This window comes from Corapipo altera, unplaced genomic scaffold (genome assembly GCF_003945725.1).
Source record: "Corapipo altera isolate COAL_440 unplaced genomic scaffold, ASM394572v1 75, whole genome shotgun sequence".
Taxonomy (NCBI): domain Eukaryota; kingdom Metazoa; phylum Chordata; class Aves; order Passeriformes; family Pipridae; genus Corapipo; species Corapipo altera.
Window position 1 is genome coordinate 92,371 of NW_020884887.1, and position 20,029 is coordinate 112,399.

At 41.7% G+C, this 20,029-nt stretch overlaps 1 protein-coding gene across 1 annotated transcript in view; it reads right to left on the minus strand.

Moving 5' to 3' along the window:
• The window catches only part of LOC113947166 (ankyrin repeat and KH domain-containing protein 1-like), a 99,726-nt gene that overhangs the window by 31,566 nt on the left and 48,131 nt on the right, over positions 1–20,029 (minus strand). Inside the window, exons 12-16 of the mRNA XM_027643462.1 lie at positions 15,154–15,241; positions 14,434–14,561; positions 14,126–14,269; positions 13,391–13,493; positions 4,351–5,094 (exon numbers count right to left, since the gene is read on the minus strand). Of these exons, the coding sequence (XP_027499263.1) occupies positions 4,351–5,094; positions 13,391–13,493; positions 14,126–14,269; positions 14,434–14,561; positions 15,154–15,241 (1,207 nt within the window). The remainder of the gene's footprint in view (positions 1–4,350; positions 5,095–13,390; positions 13,494–14,125; positions 14,270–14,433; positions 14,562–15,153; positions 15,242–20,029) is intronic.

Consider the following 20,029-nt stretch of genomic DNA (forward strand, 5'->3'; position numbering starts at 1 on the left):
AAAGGTTGGCAGGAGGGGATGAACCCACCATGGCTCCAAGGAAAGGCTGGCAGGAGGGGATGAACCCACCATGGTTCCAAGGAAAGGCTGGCAGGAGGGGACAGCCCCAACTGAGGTTGATGAGCACCTGCAGCATCTCTATGCTAAATTAAAATCTGTGGCTTTCACCCTCTGAGGAGAAAAGGGGAGAACTTTCCAACATGTAGATTGCTTCCTACTGAAGAGGTGTTTTGTCTTCACACCAGGAAGGGCACAATGATATCCAGGTTTTGGTTAAAAATTTCAAAAAAATTCATTTTCAAAATGTGATCTTCACATATTGCTAGTTTTGTGACATAGGTTTTAGATGTTCCCATAGACTTCAATATTTAAAAGACTTGTTTAAAAAAAAAAGCTATCCTACACATGACAAAATCCAGGTTTCCTCACATGCTATGAAGGGCTTGCAATGTTCCCAAGGGTCTGTCTTTGTATCAGTGTGAAGCTGAACACTGGCCTCCAAAGACATGGGTGACTATTTCCCAAAGTTATGATAAAATATCAAAGGAAACATGAGCAAAACAACAGAAAGCAAGAAGTTGGTATTTTATACAATATAACTCCGGATGCATTTCCAGAACCTGGGGCTGGATGAAATTTCAGCTGCACGTTGGTAACTGTGGCTCCTTTCTTGAGTCACTATCTCTCACTCCAGATTATCCCAGTGACCAGTTTTAATCCAAACACCAATCCTAAACACAGTAACTCAGATGGCACCTTCCAAATCTTTACCTTAAAATACCATAATTCTGTATCATGACTACAACCAGAATTTCAGAACTGAATAAGTTTCTCAGAAGACACCTGAAATTTCAGTTTAGAAACATGAGCTCACAGGAGCAAAGTGGGACAGAAGCCTAAAAATATCAACTGAGTAAAACAAAGAGAAATAAAAATATTCCAACTAAAGACAAAGTCCAGCAACAGAAAAAAGAAAGTTCCTCATCTTTGATACTCTAAACCAGAAAAAAAAGTCTCAATTCAGATACTGCCAACTAAGAAATCTACTATGGTAAATGAAGAACTTGAACTGAAATGAAGCTGCAACAAGAGACTACAAGAAACCAAATACTGAGTAATGAAAATGGTAGATGTGTTCCAAACTAATTTACTGCTTTCCCACTCTAAACTGCACCATGTCTCTGTCTCCTCAGTAAACATGATTAAAATTTTGACTGTAGTTAAGTCACATCTTCAGCACAGGATCAGGTGCAAGATTTTTGCATCAGCACATCTAAAAACTCCATTACAACCAAAACATTCTGGAGTGGAAAGAGATGCTTTGTTTTTAGGTTTTAGCTGCCTTTCCAAAAGGTACTTGGGTACCTCTGTGTAGCTTTTTGAAAGATGGGACACAGGTACATATCTGCCCACGACTCACTGCCAGGCAGGTGCCACTTTGCACTTTGACATCCACAACCTCAGCAACTCAGAGCCAGCAGACTGTGCCAGCAGACATAGAGAAATGATAAGATAAACACTCCACTTATGTATGTTTTCACTGTTAAGTTGGTCAGCAAAATACAGATTTGTGGCTTTACAGAAATGCAAGTTCTCCCTTACAACTGGTCCCAACTGGGGCTTGGAAAAATCTGCCTCTTGCAGTGTAAGATCACAGAATGGCTTGGGCTGGAAGAGACCTTGAAGATCATCTTGTTCCATCCCTGCCATGGGCAGGGACACCTTCCACTAGACCTGGCTGCCCCAAGCCCTGTCCAACCTGGCCTTGGACACTTCCAGGGATGAGGCAGCCACAGCTTCTCTGGGCAACCTGTGCCAGGGCCTCCCCACCCTCACAGGGAAGGATTTCTCCCTAATATCCCACCCAACCCTGCCCTCTGGCAGTGTGGAGCCATTTCCCCCCTGTCCTGCCATTCCAGGCCCTTGTTCAAAGTCTCTCTCCAGCTTTCTTGGAGCCCCTTTAGGCACTGGAAAGGTCTCTTAAGTCTCCCTAAATCCTTCTCTTCTCCAGGCTGAACACCCCCAGCCATCCCACCCTGTCTCCAGCCTTGGAGCATCTCCTCTGGATATCACCACTGGTATGAGCAACAGGGCAGAGGGAAAAGGCATTTCTGTTCCTCTGAAGCAGCCCCCATCCAAACTGGAATACTCAGCAGGAACAGAAATGTTCATACCTCTTTGAAACCCAGAGTCACTCACCACCATCACAGCAGATCCAGCAGTGGGATTAAGGGGACAAAACCTCCCTAAAATCCAAGTTTCCCATGCACAAGCCCCTGAACCATTTTACCTGGATCTGTAGCACGCACGTAAAAATCAGTTCTTGTAACAGTTTCTACTGTTCAGAATTTCTTTAAAAAAATTAAGGACTAATTGGTAAGTTTGTGGAAAAAAGTGCACTTTAAATATGGATCAAAGAGTTCAGAGTATGAGTAGGGAAGTTTACAGTTTGTTTTTACATGGACACAATCCTACATTATCTCAGATTTATAATTTCCCTGGGAATCACTTTTACACAGTCTGGATTTAAAAACTGAGAAAATTATCTCTCTCCCAACAATTTTTTTTTGGGGAGGAGAGAAGTAAAAGAAACTTAGGAATTTCAAGAAGAAAATATATTTCAATGAAGCAACATCAACACACTTTTGCAGAAGGCTCTGTAATTCGCCAGCTAAAGTTTCCTTGAGTTGCATTTCTGTGAATGTACTTTCTAATAGTTGCAGAAGAGGGTGCTATTTGTAGTTACTTTGGAAATCAGTAAATCTCACTTCTTAGCATAAAAAAGTCTTTAATTACTGAGCAAAAACAGTAACCAGTTTCAGAAAATGAACCAATATCTATCCAAGGGGTTTTTAATGATTTTTAAGATGGTTTTTCTGGTTGTTTGTAATCTTTTTTTGCACAGCAGAGTTCTCACACTGCAGCACTTTTCATTGTGGGGGCATTGGATGTAACACCAGTTGCTGACCTCGAGGGGGTACAGACTCCAGAGCCTCGTGCTACACACGTTCAACTCTCTGCAACTACCCCGGCGATCAAGACCTCGCTGATCATGTTTTGCATTAACCATTCAAATTTTCCTCCTCACACACTCCAGTACTAAAATTTTGAGTAATAAAAATTGAGAATGTTTTAATGTTGGCCGAGTATCCTGAAGAGCACCACGGAGCAGATGCCAGAACAGGGGGAACTAACACCAATGCTCTACAAAACAAGAGGCTTTACTGGAATTACACCAGCGAGCAGATGGGAGTGGTACAAGCACCCCACACTCCTCCACTGACTGTGGGTTCCATGGGAGGTTGCAAAGTCACAGGTGGTCTCAACTTGCATGAGCTTGGTGCAATTACCATTCCCAAGGCTCCCAGGAATGGCTGGCCACAGATCTCACCAACACTTCTACAGCCTCGACATAAACTTCAGAGGACAGGGCACCAACTACGAAACGGGAAGGGCAGGGGAGACAGACAGGAAAATAATGGGCAGGGGTACAGGCACAAGGCACAAAGAAAAGTTGAAAAACACTGAATTAAAAAAAAGAAAAAAGCAAAACTACAGACCAAACAACACTGGCTATATCCTACATACCTCCAGCAGCAAACCTCAATCCTAGTCAAATCCACGAAATGAAGTGACCCAAAGTGATCCCTCTTTTTGCACGAGGGGACTCAAACGCCCTGATGTGTGGGAACTCTCATTCCTCTTCAACACTGTATCAACACTTGGAAGGATGTTGGGGTTTTTGCTTTTCCTCCAGCTAACAGGACACGTTTTTGCCATGTGGAACATCTAACCAGCAGATATTCCCATACAACCAGGCTTTAGGGGGGACTCTGCAAACATAACCCATCACAGAACGGAGCAGTCGTGCGTGGATTCCAGGCTGTGTTTAAGCTCCAGCAGCAAGGAGAGGGGCACATTTGTCCTTACAAGTGACAGCAATTTGGTTTTTTTTTTCTAGAGATGGCTATCACATGGAAGAAAGTCACTGAGGTACAAGCCTGCACAGAAAATTCTACAGAAGATACAAATCTGCCATGCTTTCTGGTTTCCTAATGGGCACTACTAATGACGAGGCTTTACAAAGAAGCACAGAAAAAGATGAGGCCAAAGGGGCTAAAACAGGTGTCTAGTACAGGAAGTTTTGCACTTTGGAGAAAAAAAAAAGGTATTTAAAAGTCTCATGTTAGAATTGGAAGTCACTGTTAGGATTAATAGCACTAATCAGGAACTTCATTCTCAAGCAAGTATTCCCAAACTGGAAAACCCCAAGACGTATTTGGAGGGAAGGAGAGAGAGGGAAACTGAGCACACAAATTAATGCAAAAATAGGTATATTTCTTAACCCACCTGCTATTAGGTCATCAAGAGTGTCGGTAAGCGTCTGTGCTGGAGTGGCAACCATTAATCCGTCTGGTTCTTGAACTAAGAGCCCCTGCCCAGCAATTTGCTGCTGCTGTCCTACATTCTGCTGATTCCCTAATGCTTTCTGAAGTTCAAGAGACTCTGTCCCATTATAACCTAAGTTACCAGAAAAATTACATTGCGGTGCTGGCAAAGGCTGGATGGGGACAAACTCTATTTGTTCAGCAGGTGGTGGAGACTGGTGTTGCTCGTCATCTTTAGACAAGATTGTGTCAACCTGAGGTAACCCTGAAAAGTTATCCTCTGGTAGACCCTTATCAGCTTCCACTTCTGGGAAGACCCCTGTAAGTGAGCACTGCTGCTGCAGGGCAGGTGGTGTGTCTGTCTGACCTTTGGTCTCCAAATATTCTTTGGTAAACTGCTGTTGGGTTTTCATCTGCAACTGCCTTTCCACCTTCTGCAGCTCCTTCAATATTTTCTTCTTCTTCTGTACTTGTTCTTCTCTGTTCTTTTTAAGTTCTTCAATCTTATCTTTATTTAAAGGTTCACCTTGAATTAATTCCAATGATTTAAGTTGTGCTTTTTCAATAGCACTAATTCTCTGTCCAAGTTCATTCAGCTTGCCTTCAGTCTCTTCTACTATGCATTCCAAAGGCTGGTATGGGTGAAAAGGTGGCAGTAGGTCCTTATCTGCTACCTGCAGGGAACTTGACTTCTGCTTGGATGCACCTAAGCACATGAAAAATGTTTGAAAAAATGCCATGCTGAAGATACCCCAAACCTCCCCTCTCACCCACCAAAAAAAAAAAAAAAAAAAAATTAAAAAAAAATTTTAAAAAAAAAATCTTTACAACTAACACTGCACATCTGGCAAAGCACAGAAAGGCAAACCCTACACTCCATGTTAAGACAAGAGAGGACAAAGAATATAGCTGGAATTTTCGGTATTGATCCTCATAGGCCTTTGAACAGCTATTTTAATCTTAAGGAATAAAGAGCCTCTACATGTAGTTTCTGACATACATGACAATGCACTTGGGAAGGGAAATCAGCAGGAAGAGCAAGGCAATTTACATAATTTACTGAGTTCCCAAAGTTCTTCTGTGTGTGCAGAGCAATTAAACTGAGAGTATTTTCCAGAGGCTGACTTCCAACAGCAAGTTTACAAATCTATAGTTGAGAGCAGACTAACCTGACAATAAGATCAGCACTTAGAACTGGGATTTCCCCAAACACCTTTACATTACCTTTACATTACAAACAGAATCTGCCACTGCAAACTTAGTGCATACAAATGGATTGTGAAATTTTAGCACCTTTTTTAAAGCTCTGAGACAAAACTAACAACAACTTGCTCACCTCCCCTTCCAGTAACAAATGAACAATTCTATTCTGAACAATTCTATTAACAATTCACTATTGAGGCCTTAAAACTAACCTTCACCAAGGCCCACCAAGCCAGGGCAGCACTGCCACAAGTGCTGACTGTCCTCAAGGAAACCCATGGCTGCTTTCCTGAAAGCCACATTTGGGAAACTCCACTCACATCTTGCTAAAAGCAAACTATTATCTGTTGAAATCTCAATTACGACTTCAGTGTCAGAAACTTTAATTAAAAATGTGGAAAGTTTTAGCCTGATCAAATAATTCCCTGCACTAAAAGTCATTTGCTATACCCAAGCAGCAATATTTGAAGCCTCAGAAAAAAAAGGAAGAAAATTTGAAGGTTTACAGAGCAGGCTTGTAAAATTAATCATTACAAGGGAACTAAAATTATGCACAGTTTGAGCCAGGGTTTAATAAAGTTACCTAAACATCACACATTAAAGTCAAAGTCTGGATGCAAGAACTAGGTCCCAGATAAGTTACCAGTTCTGGAAGGATTAAGTTTCCTAAAATACAGTTTTATTTCTCTCTAGGCCATCCTTCACCAAAACACTAATTCACAAACGACTTCATCTTGCATTGCTGTCAAAACAGGAGTCACACACACCTCACTCTGAAATGAACCTTTTTTGGAGGAACTAATTGTAAAAACAAACAAAGGTGAGGTTTTTCTCTTATAGAAATAGAACTGAACCAACTCTGTGCTGAATACCTACACCAGACTTGCTGGAGTGAAAGCAAACTGTATCTAATTTTAATGGAAAAAACAAGAACCTTACCAACCCCAGGAAACAACCCAGCATCCCACAGCCACCCTCCAATAACCCCAGGTAACAGCCCAACATCCCACAGCCACTGGAGACCCTTCAGGATGCTCCTTCTCCAGCTCCATACTCTGGGCAGGTCAGTAGTTCCAGCTGAGCACCTCTCCCCACCACTACTATTATTTTTGTCTCTGAAGCATAAATGAGTCCCCAGACCATTTCCCAGCAGAAAATAAGGAATTTGGGTGAAGTCCAGCAATCCCTTGCTCTGTGCTGGCTGCTGTAACACCCATGGCTGTTTGGCTTTGTCCTGCACTCAGAGTTTACAGAGTTATTCTTTCATTTTAACCAGTGTAACTTATAAGTTTTTGAGACCACTCTTGAAATATGTATTTGCTCTCACCAAAAAAAAAAAAAAAAAAAAATCTCTGAAAGGTTTGTCTGTATCTTTGTTTTGAAACTAAGATGCTCCTCTGCTGAAGTAGCAGAAGCATTATAGTGACCAAACTGCAAATTCCTACCACAGCTGAGATGGGAACCCTCTGTCCTGCTCTGTTCAATGTCATCCCTAAGATTCCTGTGTCTGTCATTCCCATCCCAACACAAGGCATTCCCCCAGCCTGGCAGGTCTGGACAGCTTTCATTACTCTGTAGGAAAGAAAAGCTGCAGTTCAAAGAGCCCCCCAGAATAAAGTACCAGTGCTGTCCCTCTCAATTAAGTCCAACCTGGGGAGAAAACAAGCCTGGCATGGGAAAGCTTTCCTAGGAGCACAAGGGAAAGCAAAGAGCAGAAACACAACCCCACCTCGAGAGCTGGGCTGGGCAGAGGAGCCAGGGCTGGGCCCCCAGCTGGCAGCACATCCCAGACACAGTTCTGACTGGGAACCAGAAGGGAAAGATGGGAGAGTTTTGGAAAACAGGTGTTAGGACACCAGCAAGTGAAGAGCTGGGCTCTCAAGTTCCAGCAGAGGCACGGAAATTTACTTTTATCAGCTTCTAATCGTTAGCAGGGCCACTTTTCAGGTTCCAGATCACCCTTTCCAGGCCAGAAAACAGCTGCAACCTGTAACTGTGGGGAGACTGTAAGAGGATGAGGGGTAGGAATAAAGATCTGCTAAACCTGACATGTCCACCTGGACAGACAGGTCAAACCAGAGGTGGAGAAGACATTGTTGGTAGCTCTGAATATGCAAACACTGGGATAGAATATTATAGTCCTGGAAGGAGCAATTTCCTGGTTTATCCAAATCTCTTCTATATTACAATATTGTGACAATTACTGTGCCCATTTCAGTATGCAATTATGAACAAGCCACTTTGTACTTTCACTTCTGAAATACGTAAGTGCAGTAAGACTTAAGAATCCAATCACAGGCCAGATAATAATCACTTCAACCTGTTTTTAAAATTTATTTTATACCTCTGTCTTTTGTGGGAAGCATCAGTCACACAACAACCTACCATAAAATCACACCTAGCAAGATTAAGAAGCCAATCTGGCTAAAGCAACTGTTTTGGATACTTTTAGGAGACCTTTTGTTTAGTATGAAAACAAGTTGTTTAGACTGAAGATCACTGAAATCTCCATGTTGCTACACAGATACCACCTGCCCCCAGGCACCAGGATTACAGGACAAAGGATTGTTCAGCTGTCAGAAAACCCAGAGTGGTTCTGGCCATGCCAGGAAATCCCCAGAGTAAGGAAAGGACCGTTTCCCAAATTATTTTGTGAACAGCATTTCCATATTCCCGCAGGTTCTGGTCCAACCCTGCCCAGCTAAACCTCACCACGATTCCTGTAGAGCATGCACATGTCTTCAGGTAGGTTTCTGACCAACATACACGACTCAGGGTAAGATCTACTCTGCCCCAACACAGTTGCCCATCCCCTTCTCCCATTTCCACATCCCTCCAGGAAGTGACAGGTGTTTCCTAAGGCAATCTCCTGTACTTCTCCCATACACTGCAGATCATCTCCCCCAGACTCGAGTTGGAACAGCCTGTTGACCCTGATGAGCCTCTCCCAGGCATCATTCCCGGCCTCTGGAGTAGCCAGGAACACGCAGGGAGGACACCACGACCAGGTTTTAATGCCTCTGGCTGCAAAAAACATTTAAAGGCCTTAAACATTGTGAGTAAGAGTCTGGGAAAAATACCCTTCAGTTTTGTACTCCTCAGGGTGGCTCTCTCAAGCAATTGAACTCTTCTAATTTAAATTTGTTTAGAACACATTCACACTTTATAGTGTTGCTGCCTATAAACGAGTCTGACACTCTATTTCTTCCTGAGTGGTTATGATTCTCATAGAACTTGCTCTTCTAGCCCTGACTTATAATCCACAGAATGTAAATTCTCCCAAGATGGAACTAATTTATATGCCCTTTCAGTTTTGCTATATTTTACATTTTATGAGATGACATTCTAAGACTTGATGGTTCCTTATTTTCTGAAGTTGTTAAATGACAAAAAAATGGATCCAAATCCGAACAGTTAAAGTCCAAAAGATTTTCCCAGCATAAAAAAAACCCCCAAAACAGTAAGAAAAAAGTCAGCTGTGTGATACACATTTGTCCATTCAGCTGGAGACCCTGTTACATAAATCTGTATGAATCACCATGTCATCTTTGTGCTCTGTTAACAGCATTGCTTGTCCACTGTTCTTGCACTTTAGGGTTTTTTCTTTTTAAAATCTGATTTCACTCAGAAGTTGACAGTTCAATTTGCAGTCTGCAATGAAAATTCACCAGCCTCATTAACAGGAGTAAGATGAACTCAATATTGAATTTTCATGCAAATACTGTGTTTAACTGTAAATTCGTATCAGTCAGAAATTCAGCTCTAAGGACCTGGAGAAACAATCAGTAACTCCACATACATACAAATGCAAAGTACAGTATTATATAATCTGGCCAATTTGGCAAAAAAAATAGCCTACTTTTCCCAAGTAAATTCATCTGCTACATGGTTTTTAATACATACTGAATTCTTTATAAAGAAGAGGACAAATGGTGGAAGGCTGAATGCTGAGATGAGTTTGTATTTTCACTATGTTCCTCCTGGAGCCACGGAGTAATTTTGCCAGTCTCTGTCACTTCTGCAGCTGTTTCTATGGAAAATTGCAGGGAACAGTTGCAATGCCATCCAACAGGCAACAGCTAAATGGATAAATCCAAGCCAAACTGAACTCAATTTTCAGCCATTCAAAAATTTGAGCTACTTTCCAATCTTAGTCTTCTTCCCAAGTTTCCTCTGGTGGCTTCATGGTATCTAACTGGAAAATTGCTAAGATGTAACTGAATTAGTCAGTGGCAAGGAGGTGACTGAGGCTTCAAAGGAGCAGAATTCCACAAACCACCACAAAAAGATTGTTCCACACTTGTGCTCCTGGGGACCTACACATGTGCTGGTGTTAAATCACCTGCCTGCACTGCTGAGGATTCACAGAGAAGAGCAGTAGAAGTCTTTAAGTCTACAAAGAAAGTGTTAGTAAAGTTTGAAAGCCAGGAGGCACAGACAGTGAAATCTCCCTTGGGAACTCATCCCAGACTCCTGAGCCAGCTGCTGACCCAGGCAGGAGATTTCCAGGAGGAAAGGGTAAGAGTTGATCAGACACAACGAGTAGGCAGCTGGACTGTGCAGTTGAGAAGTCTGGAAGAAGTCAGAATGGAAAAGCAGGAATACCAGCTTGCCTTTCTAATGCCTTCACCTCAATGAAAACCACATAATTTCCTGGTTTGACTGTTAACCTGGCCTATATTTCAATTAAATCACACAATGTATCTCTGCCAGGATATGCAACTCAGTATTAGACATAAAAGTCAGATATTGGAGTAAAAAATATTAATTGAATTTGTAGCTATTGAAGTTACACAGAGATGGTCTTTCTTTTCTTTCTCCACACCATCAGACTGTTAGATTTAGCACAGGGATCCAGGGGATACCATATATTGAGGGACTAACTTAGAAAGCCTACAGATTCCAAAAGTACTACTTGATTTTAAGAGAAATGTGGCCTCCTTCACAGGGATCAAAGGCAGATGTGGGCAGATTTCACTTGAACAAGCCTATTTGGTTTTGTGGAATTCTAAAAAAAACCTGCACCCCAAATGAAAAATGCTGCAAGTTACTGCCCACAGCAGTGGAAAAGTCTAATGACAGCATGTTGGCAGGCTGTAAGCACTCAGGCAAGGCCAATTAGCTAATTTGTAAGCACAATTCCAGAATAACTATGAACTAAAACAAATCTGGGGAAAAGCTTACAAAACCCCTGATACCTCAGTGTCCAAACCCAGACTGCTTTAAATTCTGATGTGTTGAAAAACACCTTACATTAGTCAAAAGCAGGTGCAGGTGGAGCTGCAGCACAGCCCTCACGGGGTCACACAGGACAGACCCTCAGGCCTGCAGACACAGCACACTTTGGGTTTTCTGCCCCAAAACCTTTTTGTGCTGAGCTGCTGCACCACAATTCCTGCTGAGCAATCCACAAGGGCAGCAGCAGGTACAACCTGCCAAGGAAGGGATGTCCTGCCTCTCCCCATGGAAGCACAGAGAGCTGAACTGCACTGGGATTTCATTTTACACAACAGACACATGATAAACAAAGTGCACTAAAACCAGTCCTTCCCAAGCATGTAGGAGCTGAGCTCTGGTCAGTCCCATGAACTGCTTTTTCTTTCACCTGGTTTTTATTTCAGTTCATTCCAAGGTACCATCTTGGCCTGCAACCTTTATCTAAGCCTCTCTGGATCCATTATCAGCTCTGAAGTGTTTCTTTTTTTCAGTTGCTAAACACTGATATTAAATCCTCTGCCAAAATAATTATTCAAATGGTAATGAGCCCATATGCCTTCTTGCTTTACTGAAGAATAATACTATAATTCAAAATCAGACCATCAATTTCTTTTGGAAAACCTCATGTCATATCTGACTTGTACCAATGACACTTAAATGTGTTCAAGTTTTACATCTGACTTGCCAAGACCTCTTCATAAAACAAGATGTCACTACTGTATTTCTTGCAAAACTCACACAGGTCCCTAAAAAATAAATCTTACTGTGCTGAGGCTGAGAAGGCAAAGTGCTGCTCCCCTGACTCCCAGTAGTTCATAATTTATACAAAAACTCAGGGGCTACTCCCAGCTGGAGGCAAGCAATGTCTTCTCCAGGGCAAAGTATTTTGTTATGCAGGAACTTGACTGCTCCCCCCACCTTGGAAACAATGAACACACCTCAGCTTTGCCTCTTGCCTCCCAAGAAGTTTAGTGATGAAATCTGGTGGATTGAAGCCACGTGTGTGTAACAAGTCACAAATGGCAGCTCAGCACAGCACTGACTCTGCCCTGCAGTGAGCACAGTGTTGAGCACAAAAATACCATTTCCCCGTAAAGACCTGAGGTACACGAGAGCTCTGCACACAGTTTTTGGGAATGCTGACACATTTGGGATTGCTGCACCTCCCGAAATGCAGCACAGATGAGTTTTGCTGACATGCATGAAGCATGTCCTGAACCACAGCAAACAATGAGGTCTCCCCTGTGCCAGTCCCAATACCACAGTACTGCAAAAAAACACACCTAAGGATGTGCTGACATTGGCAACAAGGTGTTTGCAATGAGAGCTGTTTCCTAAACTGCAGTCAACTATTTGTTTTTTGTAATTTGATTAAATAACAGGAAAATTTAAGCTTTTAACTTCAGTCTTCTGTCTTGGCATCAACTAATCCCTCAGTGACTCCCAAGCACCAAAAAACGTGCTCCCAGAACACTCCCACTCTGCAGTGCTAACAGGTATTGAACTGGAAGGGCTCACGTGCTGGTATATAGCTTTCTGCAGGTTTATTTGAGCCACAAGTTGTATATTCTTTTCATTTGTTTGGTACTCTCATTTTTATGAAATCCAAAATTGTTGCACCTCCTAGGAAATGAGACAAAGTGCATCTGAGAGGTCACACACATGGCATGGAGAGGGGCACAGCTGCACGCTCAGACACCAGCAGGTACACCAGCAGGTACACGATGCTTTTCTTTGTTCATTTGTGCCTCTAAGGGGTTTCTCTTTGTTTGTTTGTCCTGGAAGTGCTCAGTGCTTCCTCAAACAAAGGAATTAAGCAGATCTAGCTAACAGAGCTTTGGATACTGTAGTATTTAAGATCCCCATCCAAAACTTTAGATCATTAGGAGCTGCAGTTTGTAACTTTGCACTTGAGAATTTGCTTCTCTTTCTGAGCTGACTGAGCACATGTTATTTGTTACAGAATTTGTTACAGCTGGAAACAAACTTCCTGAATGCCATTTAATGACTGCAAGTAGTTTTAACCAGTCAGTTCAACCACGTTCAAAGCAAAACCCCTGATATTATGATTACTTACAAGAGAACTATTAACTAACATACAACAAAAACTCTCCTGTAAAGTAGATCTGCACTGGCATTTTACAGTGCCAACATGTTTGCATTGCTACTGTAGAAACAGAAAAAGGTTGATATATGAAGTTCATGGATAACAGCTGTAACTATTCTAGATGACCAATGTACAATATTCAAAAGTTAACACCACACCTAGAGGTTATGAACTTTTTTTTTATCAGTCTGCACTATGGCAGTTACCACAAGCATTTTCTTCCAAAAAATTAGAATAAGCATAATTCTAATAAATCAGAATGAGCATAATGAGATTAGAATAACCAGGGTTGCTATGCTGTAGAATGCAGGAAAATAAGCAAAAACTATGCACTATGAAAAATAGTTTTAAGTTATACTTTGTTAGAGGTGTTCAAGAACTGATGGGGGCTACACTATGCATAAGCTCTAATAAAATGGTCCCCAGTCTACCAGTTTCCAAACCACATATATTCTCTGAGGGGCTACATACTGACCTTTCACCACTCCCAAGAGAGGTGGGGAGTTCTCTTGAGGGGTCCTGTCAGGCTCCTGGGGAGGTACAACCATAGCGAGCGTATGCACCGGGACACGGGGAACCTTCAAACAAAGGCACAGACACACACTCAGCTAAAACACCTGCTGATGGACCAGATCTTGGAGTGTTAATACAGAGATACAGATCTACAGCACACACCAGTGCACCCTTCCCAAACTGTGTATGCTAAGCTACCCCTTGGTATGACCTGCCCCGAGCTATTTTATTGGGGATAATATGGCAAAGTTAACTGGGTTACTCTGCACGAAATCCCAAACTCCTTTAGGCTTTTATTCAACTAACTCCACTAGAAAGCTACCTCTCCCTGCAGAACTCTGAATTTACACAAAAAATTTCTTTCATATAACAAACAAAATCAGCAACACCATTTGAGGGGTGCTGTCACAAGGGCTTGGAACTGTTGAAACAAAATACTGAGCATACACAGACAAGAAAATACTATTCTTTTGAGATTCTAGGTTTGGGACTATCCTGTTCAAGGGGTAGAAAAGGGAACAAAGTTCATGTGCTCTTCAGGTCCCTGCAGGTCACACCAACTCACTCTGTCATAGTCCTGCATGCAGACTTTTAAAAATGCCTTTTACTGTCTATGTTTACACCTAAATTAACTACTAAGGAAGTGCCCATTTGCAGCATTGATGGTGCTATTTTAAGGAAACTCCTCATGCCTTACCTGAGACTGATCCTGAGATGGAGGTGTGAGCTGGGACAAGTCTGCTGCAGGAACTGACAACACATTGTTGGGGTAATCCAGCAAGTAAGAAACCACATTTGTGTGTCCTCCCTTGGCGGCTTCGATGAGCATCGTTGAGCCATCCTGAAGTGAGAGTTTGGAAATAAAAAGCCAGAAGATGAGTTTTGCTCCCTGGTGTAGCACGTGAGACGTGATTCTATGGTTTACATTTGCAAATTTACTACTCCATTAATTGAGTTCTGTGGTTCTTTCAGTAGCTGGGGTAAGTGAGAGCTGTAAGTGGATACCTTGAGCCGGTGAGTAGGATCTGCCCCGTGAGCCAGGAGGAGCTCAACCACGGCCAGGTGACCTCCAGCACAGGCCAGGGACACCACTGTGTGATCATTGTTGGCTGTAGCCCTGTTCACGTTGGCACCTGGAAAGAGATGATCTTGGAATCAGACACGAGGAAATTCTGTCCAAAAGAAAGTTTCAACAAATACTGTATTTTGTGGAATAGAGATAAACTTTACTCCTCTAATCTTACTATTTCCTACATACTTTCTAAAGCAAGGGATTTTGAATAACTGATTGGCTTCTACACATCCTCCTCCTCCTCAGCTTGGGAAGGCAAGGCAGCTAAAACAGTAACAGTGGGCTTGGAAGTGGTAAGAGAAATGTTCATTCTAAACATTGAACAGCATCACTACGTGGTGCAATTGCTACTGTTTCAGATGCTATTTGCTGTATTTTTTCTGAAGGAAGGAGTGATTTTTTAAAGAAACTAAAATATTTACTGTGCTTCAAATCTCTCTATTAATTTATAAAACAGAGTAGGAACAGTAACTAGCAAAATGTTTTATGATTCATTCTATCATGAACTATATGAAATTCAAAAAACCCTTAAGGGTTTGACAAATGCCCTTGTACACTGAATCAGAACAATTCTGAACATGGATCACAAACATGCAAGCATTGTAAAGTGGCATTTAAAGTTTTTTAAACAGTTATTAAAGCTAGTATTTTACCTTTGCTAATAAGGAATTGCACAGTGCATAAATGACCAGCTCGTGCAGCCTTCATGAGTGGGGTTCTCCCACCTTCAGATTCATGCTCCTAAGGAAGAAAAAATAGATGTACAAATGGTCAAAAATTCTATCACTATTTCAGCTTTTGAGGCATCTTGTGATGGGACCAGAACTACCTGTCTCAGTAGAAGATCTATAAGCTGGCTGTAATAAATATAAACTGACTGGAGTTGATTTTCATCATACCTTAAATATTAAATTACACCATCAAAAAGAGGTATCACACCAAGAAGTTTCCCTCCTTACACACCCCTTCGTATTTTAAACACTTAACATATTATGAGAACAGTGACTTTTCTCCTCAAAAAGGGAGGAGTATTTAACACTAATATCACCCAGAATCAGGAAGTGTAAAATAACCACAAACTGCTGCACCACAGTTTGGAGCTGCCACGTGCTGCCCCCCCAGACCTGCAAAACTGCAAACAATGTTCATAAAACACGTCCAAGAGGATGAGTAACAAAAAAGAGACAAATCACTGCAGGTCCCAAGAAGTCTCTGACTGAGAGGATTGGAGAATAAAGATGACAAAAGGATGATACAAACCAACATAAAGGGAATGAGCGACAGGAACAACTTTCTAATTTAAAAAGTTTCTGAATACTGGAAAGATGTGGTTGAATACAACTGTATTAGAGCAGTTACAAACTAGACAATGTGCCTGCCATGTAGACATGATCAATACCACAAAGAATGCTGACTAATGGTATCAACCCTCCTGCAGAACAAGGAGACAGAACATAACCTTCCTGGGAACATTTGTATGTGCACTCTATATTCAGTATTATCCTATATCCAATAATATTCACTCTGATCAATCATATACTAGGACCACGGGTTTTTTAATAAAATATCTGGGAGGTCAAGCTCTAAATACACTCTTTACTTTGTAACTGCATGTACATCTGACAGTGAAAGTTAACATTTAGTACTGACAGTGGATGAAACTGCTACTTACAAATACAGACAAAAAGAGATTTGACAGAACAACTCAACTCCTTCCCATAGTTTCAGTATTCCTGAAAAATCTGCATATGTCCTTTGACATATGGCTTGCTTTGGTTGCAAGCTGCACTTTAAGTTAGTTTTCTGTTCATAAACTCAAGGAAGAAACCTCTTGACTGGATGTTCTGTTGGAGACTGGCCCTGTGCACCAATCCAAGCCCATCCCAGCCCCTCTCCTGCTTTGCTCCTGGGCCTTCATGAGAGCTCCATGTTACTGTCCACCCCTGCTTTAACACATGGCTAAACCCCACATTAGTGCTCTGATTTCTGTGTTTACTCAGTAGTACAATACACAGGCACACACAGGCAGACAGAAAACCTTACAGACCTATTACTGAAGCCACTTGCCCTTTTTGTAAATAAACAGATTCCCCTCCCAGGGCAATGATTGCTTGACTGTCAATAAATACCTGCACATTTCTGGACTGTCTGCATGGCAGAAATATTTGCAGGACATGTAAAGCTAATTACGTGAACATGTGGCCCTGTGATGTGCAAGAATTAGCAGCATGCCCTTGAGCTCTGATGCTTACTCTGGTATTTGGCATAGTTTTTCCTTCCTCAGCCACTGCCAAGAGGTCCTAAAAAGTCAGAGGCTGCTGTGTGCCTGAAGCACAGCAAAGCCCTGGTTCTGCTGGCACATCCCTCCCAAAGCAGCTGTGGATGCAAAGAATTCCTGACCACCACTCTGCTCTGAGCAGGACCTGGACACTGCTGCCTGAACTCGTTCATACCCAGTTCTAAATCCCCACTGATGCAAAGGTGGCAAGATGCAAAATTTATTAAGGCCATCTTAGGTGGTGAAAGCCATCCTATATTGCATTCAGATGTAGCAGATAACCAGCAGTAAGGTGCAATTATTTACAATATTCTGCCTTCCTACAGACTTCAGTGTTGGAAGTCTTAAAACAGGGATGCCAGGAAGATTCCTCATTTAAATGCAATGCAGTGATTCTGCCCAGCTTAACCAACTGTCATTTCCTCGAGCAGGCAGAACCTGATCCTCAGCTACTACACACTTCCAATCCTTGCAGCACCACACATGCCATCAGTCCAGCCAAACCAAACCATTTGGGTGCCCACCTGCTGTAGATCTTCAAAACTTATGGCACTTTGATGGTATTTTTCACATTGGAAGGCAGAAATGCATATTTTATTTTAAGATGAAATTAATTCTCTGACTCCAGTACTCTCTTTAGCCCTAATAACTGCTTGCAGACAGCATCAACTCAAGCTTTAAGGGAAGACATCTAGAACACACCAAAATAAGAAGCTGAGCCAGTGCAGTGCCTTTGTCTACTCACATCCTGTCTTTTACCTCAAATAATCATGAATTTCAAAGATTATATATATATATGTACCTATATCTGTATCTATCTCTTTTTTTAGCTTCAGTGGACAATCAAAATCAGGGCAGAGAACATGAAAGTTGTCCAAAAGCATCCCCCATCACCTTTCCAATATGCTTCTTCCTTGTATTTATATAAAGCATATGCAAATGCTTCTTTTACAAGAACAAACCCCAGCAAATTGTCTCCACGTTAGTGTGAGGGATGCCATCAGCTGAAGGCCAAGCAATGATCCCTGCCATGACAGAAACCTGCCTGTAAAAATATTGTATCATAGGAGAAGAATTAAGAGGCAGTTTGATGTGTTTCAGGTTTTTTTGCTACTAGAGTTACGTTCAAGCCAGGTAGGTAGTTTTAGTCTTTTAAAGAAAGCCACACGTGGAATTTTAACAAGTATTTAAGAGCTTTGGGGAGAGCCTGACAGTGTAAAATGAGAGAAATGCAAGGATGAAGCTGTCCTCATGGGTTTTGTTCCATCTCTCTATTTCAGCATAAAAGCTCCCATACATCTTGTAGCAGAAAGGTGAACTCCATCACTAGATCAACTCTCCTGTGCAGCAGAGCCTCATGTACAGCTGCAAGCCTAGATTAGAAAATCCCAATTTACAGCTTTTTTATGTATGGCCCAGCTGAGAAAAGCTGGGATCTCCTCGCTGTCCAAAACAGAACAATCTCTCTTTTGCTTTCACTGAAAAAGGAAAAGATGCAACCACCTTATCAGGAGCAGTGTCACCTTCAAAAAGGAGACCACAATCTCCTTTCATCTGGATGTGATTCTACCCCAAAAGGGAACTGGAATCCAAACAGGTCCTTTTAGTTTATTGAAAGGTAGACAGCTTAAAAGCAGGATATCAGTTCCCACTAAATATCACCAATACTCTTTGTGAGCTTTACAGTCCTTAACTCTGTTCCTGTGGGAACACACATGTACTTTGCATGTCTTATACAACCTTTGAGATGAAGGTGACTGCTAGGAAAGACACAAAGAAGAAACAAAAAAGAGAACTCCTTTAGGAACAATTATCCTCTCACCTTTGAGATTAGACAATCCTTGCCACACAGGTAAATAAATGTATTACTGAAGTGCTGGTTATTTTTCCCTGAAGCTTTTAAACCATACGACTGCTTTCAAAAGTGTTTTAAATCAATTCATATTTCAGAGTTCCAATCTCCAAAATTTTACTCCTATTAATCTCAAAACCTAAAGTAGGTGTTCTGTCCCCCCTTAAAGCTTGCAAATAAATAAAATTTACACTGGTCCAGTGGCAGGAGCTCAAGCTGAGACCCTGGAAATCCCTAATCCTGATGAGGATGGGGGAACTAGAATGCAACTATGGCACAGATGGGATCACAGGCTGAAGGCTTCAGCTGTGCCTCAGATTAAGTCATTCATATACTTGGCAAAAGCAAGCTCATTTCAAAATGCATATATTAACAAGGAAAGGTGTAGGCCTGCCAGCTAGTTTTGCTACAGATTTTGACAGGACAACTTTGTAAGGACATGGAAAAGGTCCCTAAAAGAAAGGCATCAGAAAAGCACTCAAGAATTGTTAACACGCCAGAGTTCAGGAACAAATAGTCACAAGGAGACACAAATTCACCAGAGTATCACAGAGGATTGAGCAGCTCTCCAGCAGACAGACACAGATGAGCACTCTGACACTGCTCATTTCTAGTACAACTTGTCACTGCAGAGCTTTACAGAAAAATTAACCACAAACTGGAGAAAGTTCATCCCAAACAACACTTTCTTTGACTTTTGGTTCTTACAAAGCCACATTGCTTCATGAGTCTAACAGAGCTCTCAAGGTCTTCACTGGTGCCCAAACTGAATTACATACTTGATATCTAGGCCAGAGGATCATCACCTGAAAAGCAACAGTTCCCTTTTCACTTGCTAGAACAACACCTGTTCTGTGCTGAGACATGGTGGTGATGATCCCTCCCAGTTCAGACAAAACTCTGAATCATAAAATGATCATGGAATGGTTTGGGTTGGACAGAACCTTCAAAGACCATTCAGTTCTGACCCCCCTGCCATGGGCAGGGACACCTTCCACTAGCCCAGGTTGCTCCAAGCATGTGAGCCAAAAATCTCACAAACACATATCCCTCCCCCCATTAACATGACCTTTCTCCCTGATTAAGAACAAATAAAGCAGAACATTACTGCAGAATAATTAGTAAAGCCTGAAAAAAAGTATAAACTGAAGAAGAGTTGAAATATTATTCCCAATTACAGTATTAATTTTTTCATAGTTGTAAATATAAACTTTAAAAACTTCATTAAAGAATGAAATTTAAGTAACTTCATTAGGTTTATCAGGTTCAATGATAAACTGTTCTGGCATTCTTGTTTTTTTAAAAGGAACTAAAAATCCCAGAATATCCAACCAAAACCCCAACCCACTCCCCAAACAAGATAAAACACAGAAGTACAGTATGTTTGTGGGGAAGGAGA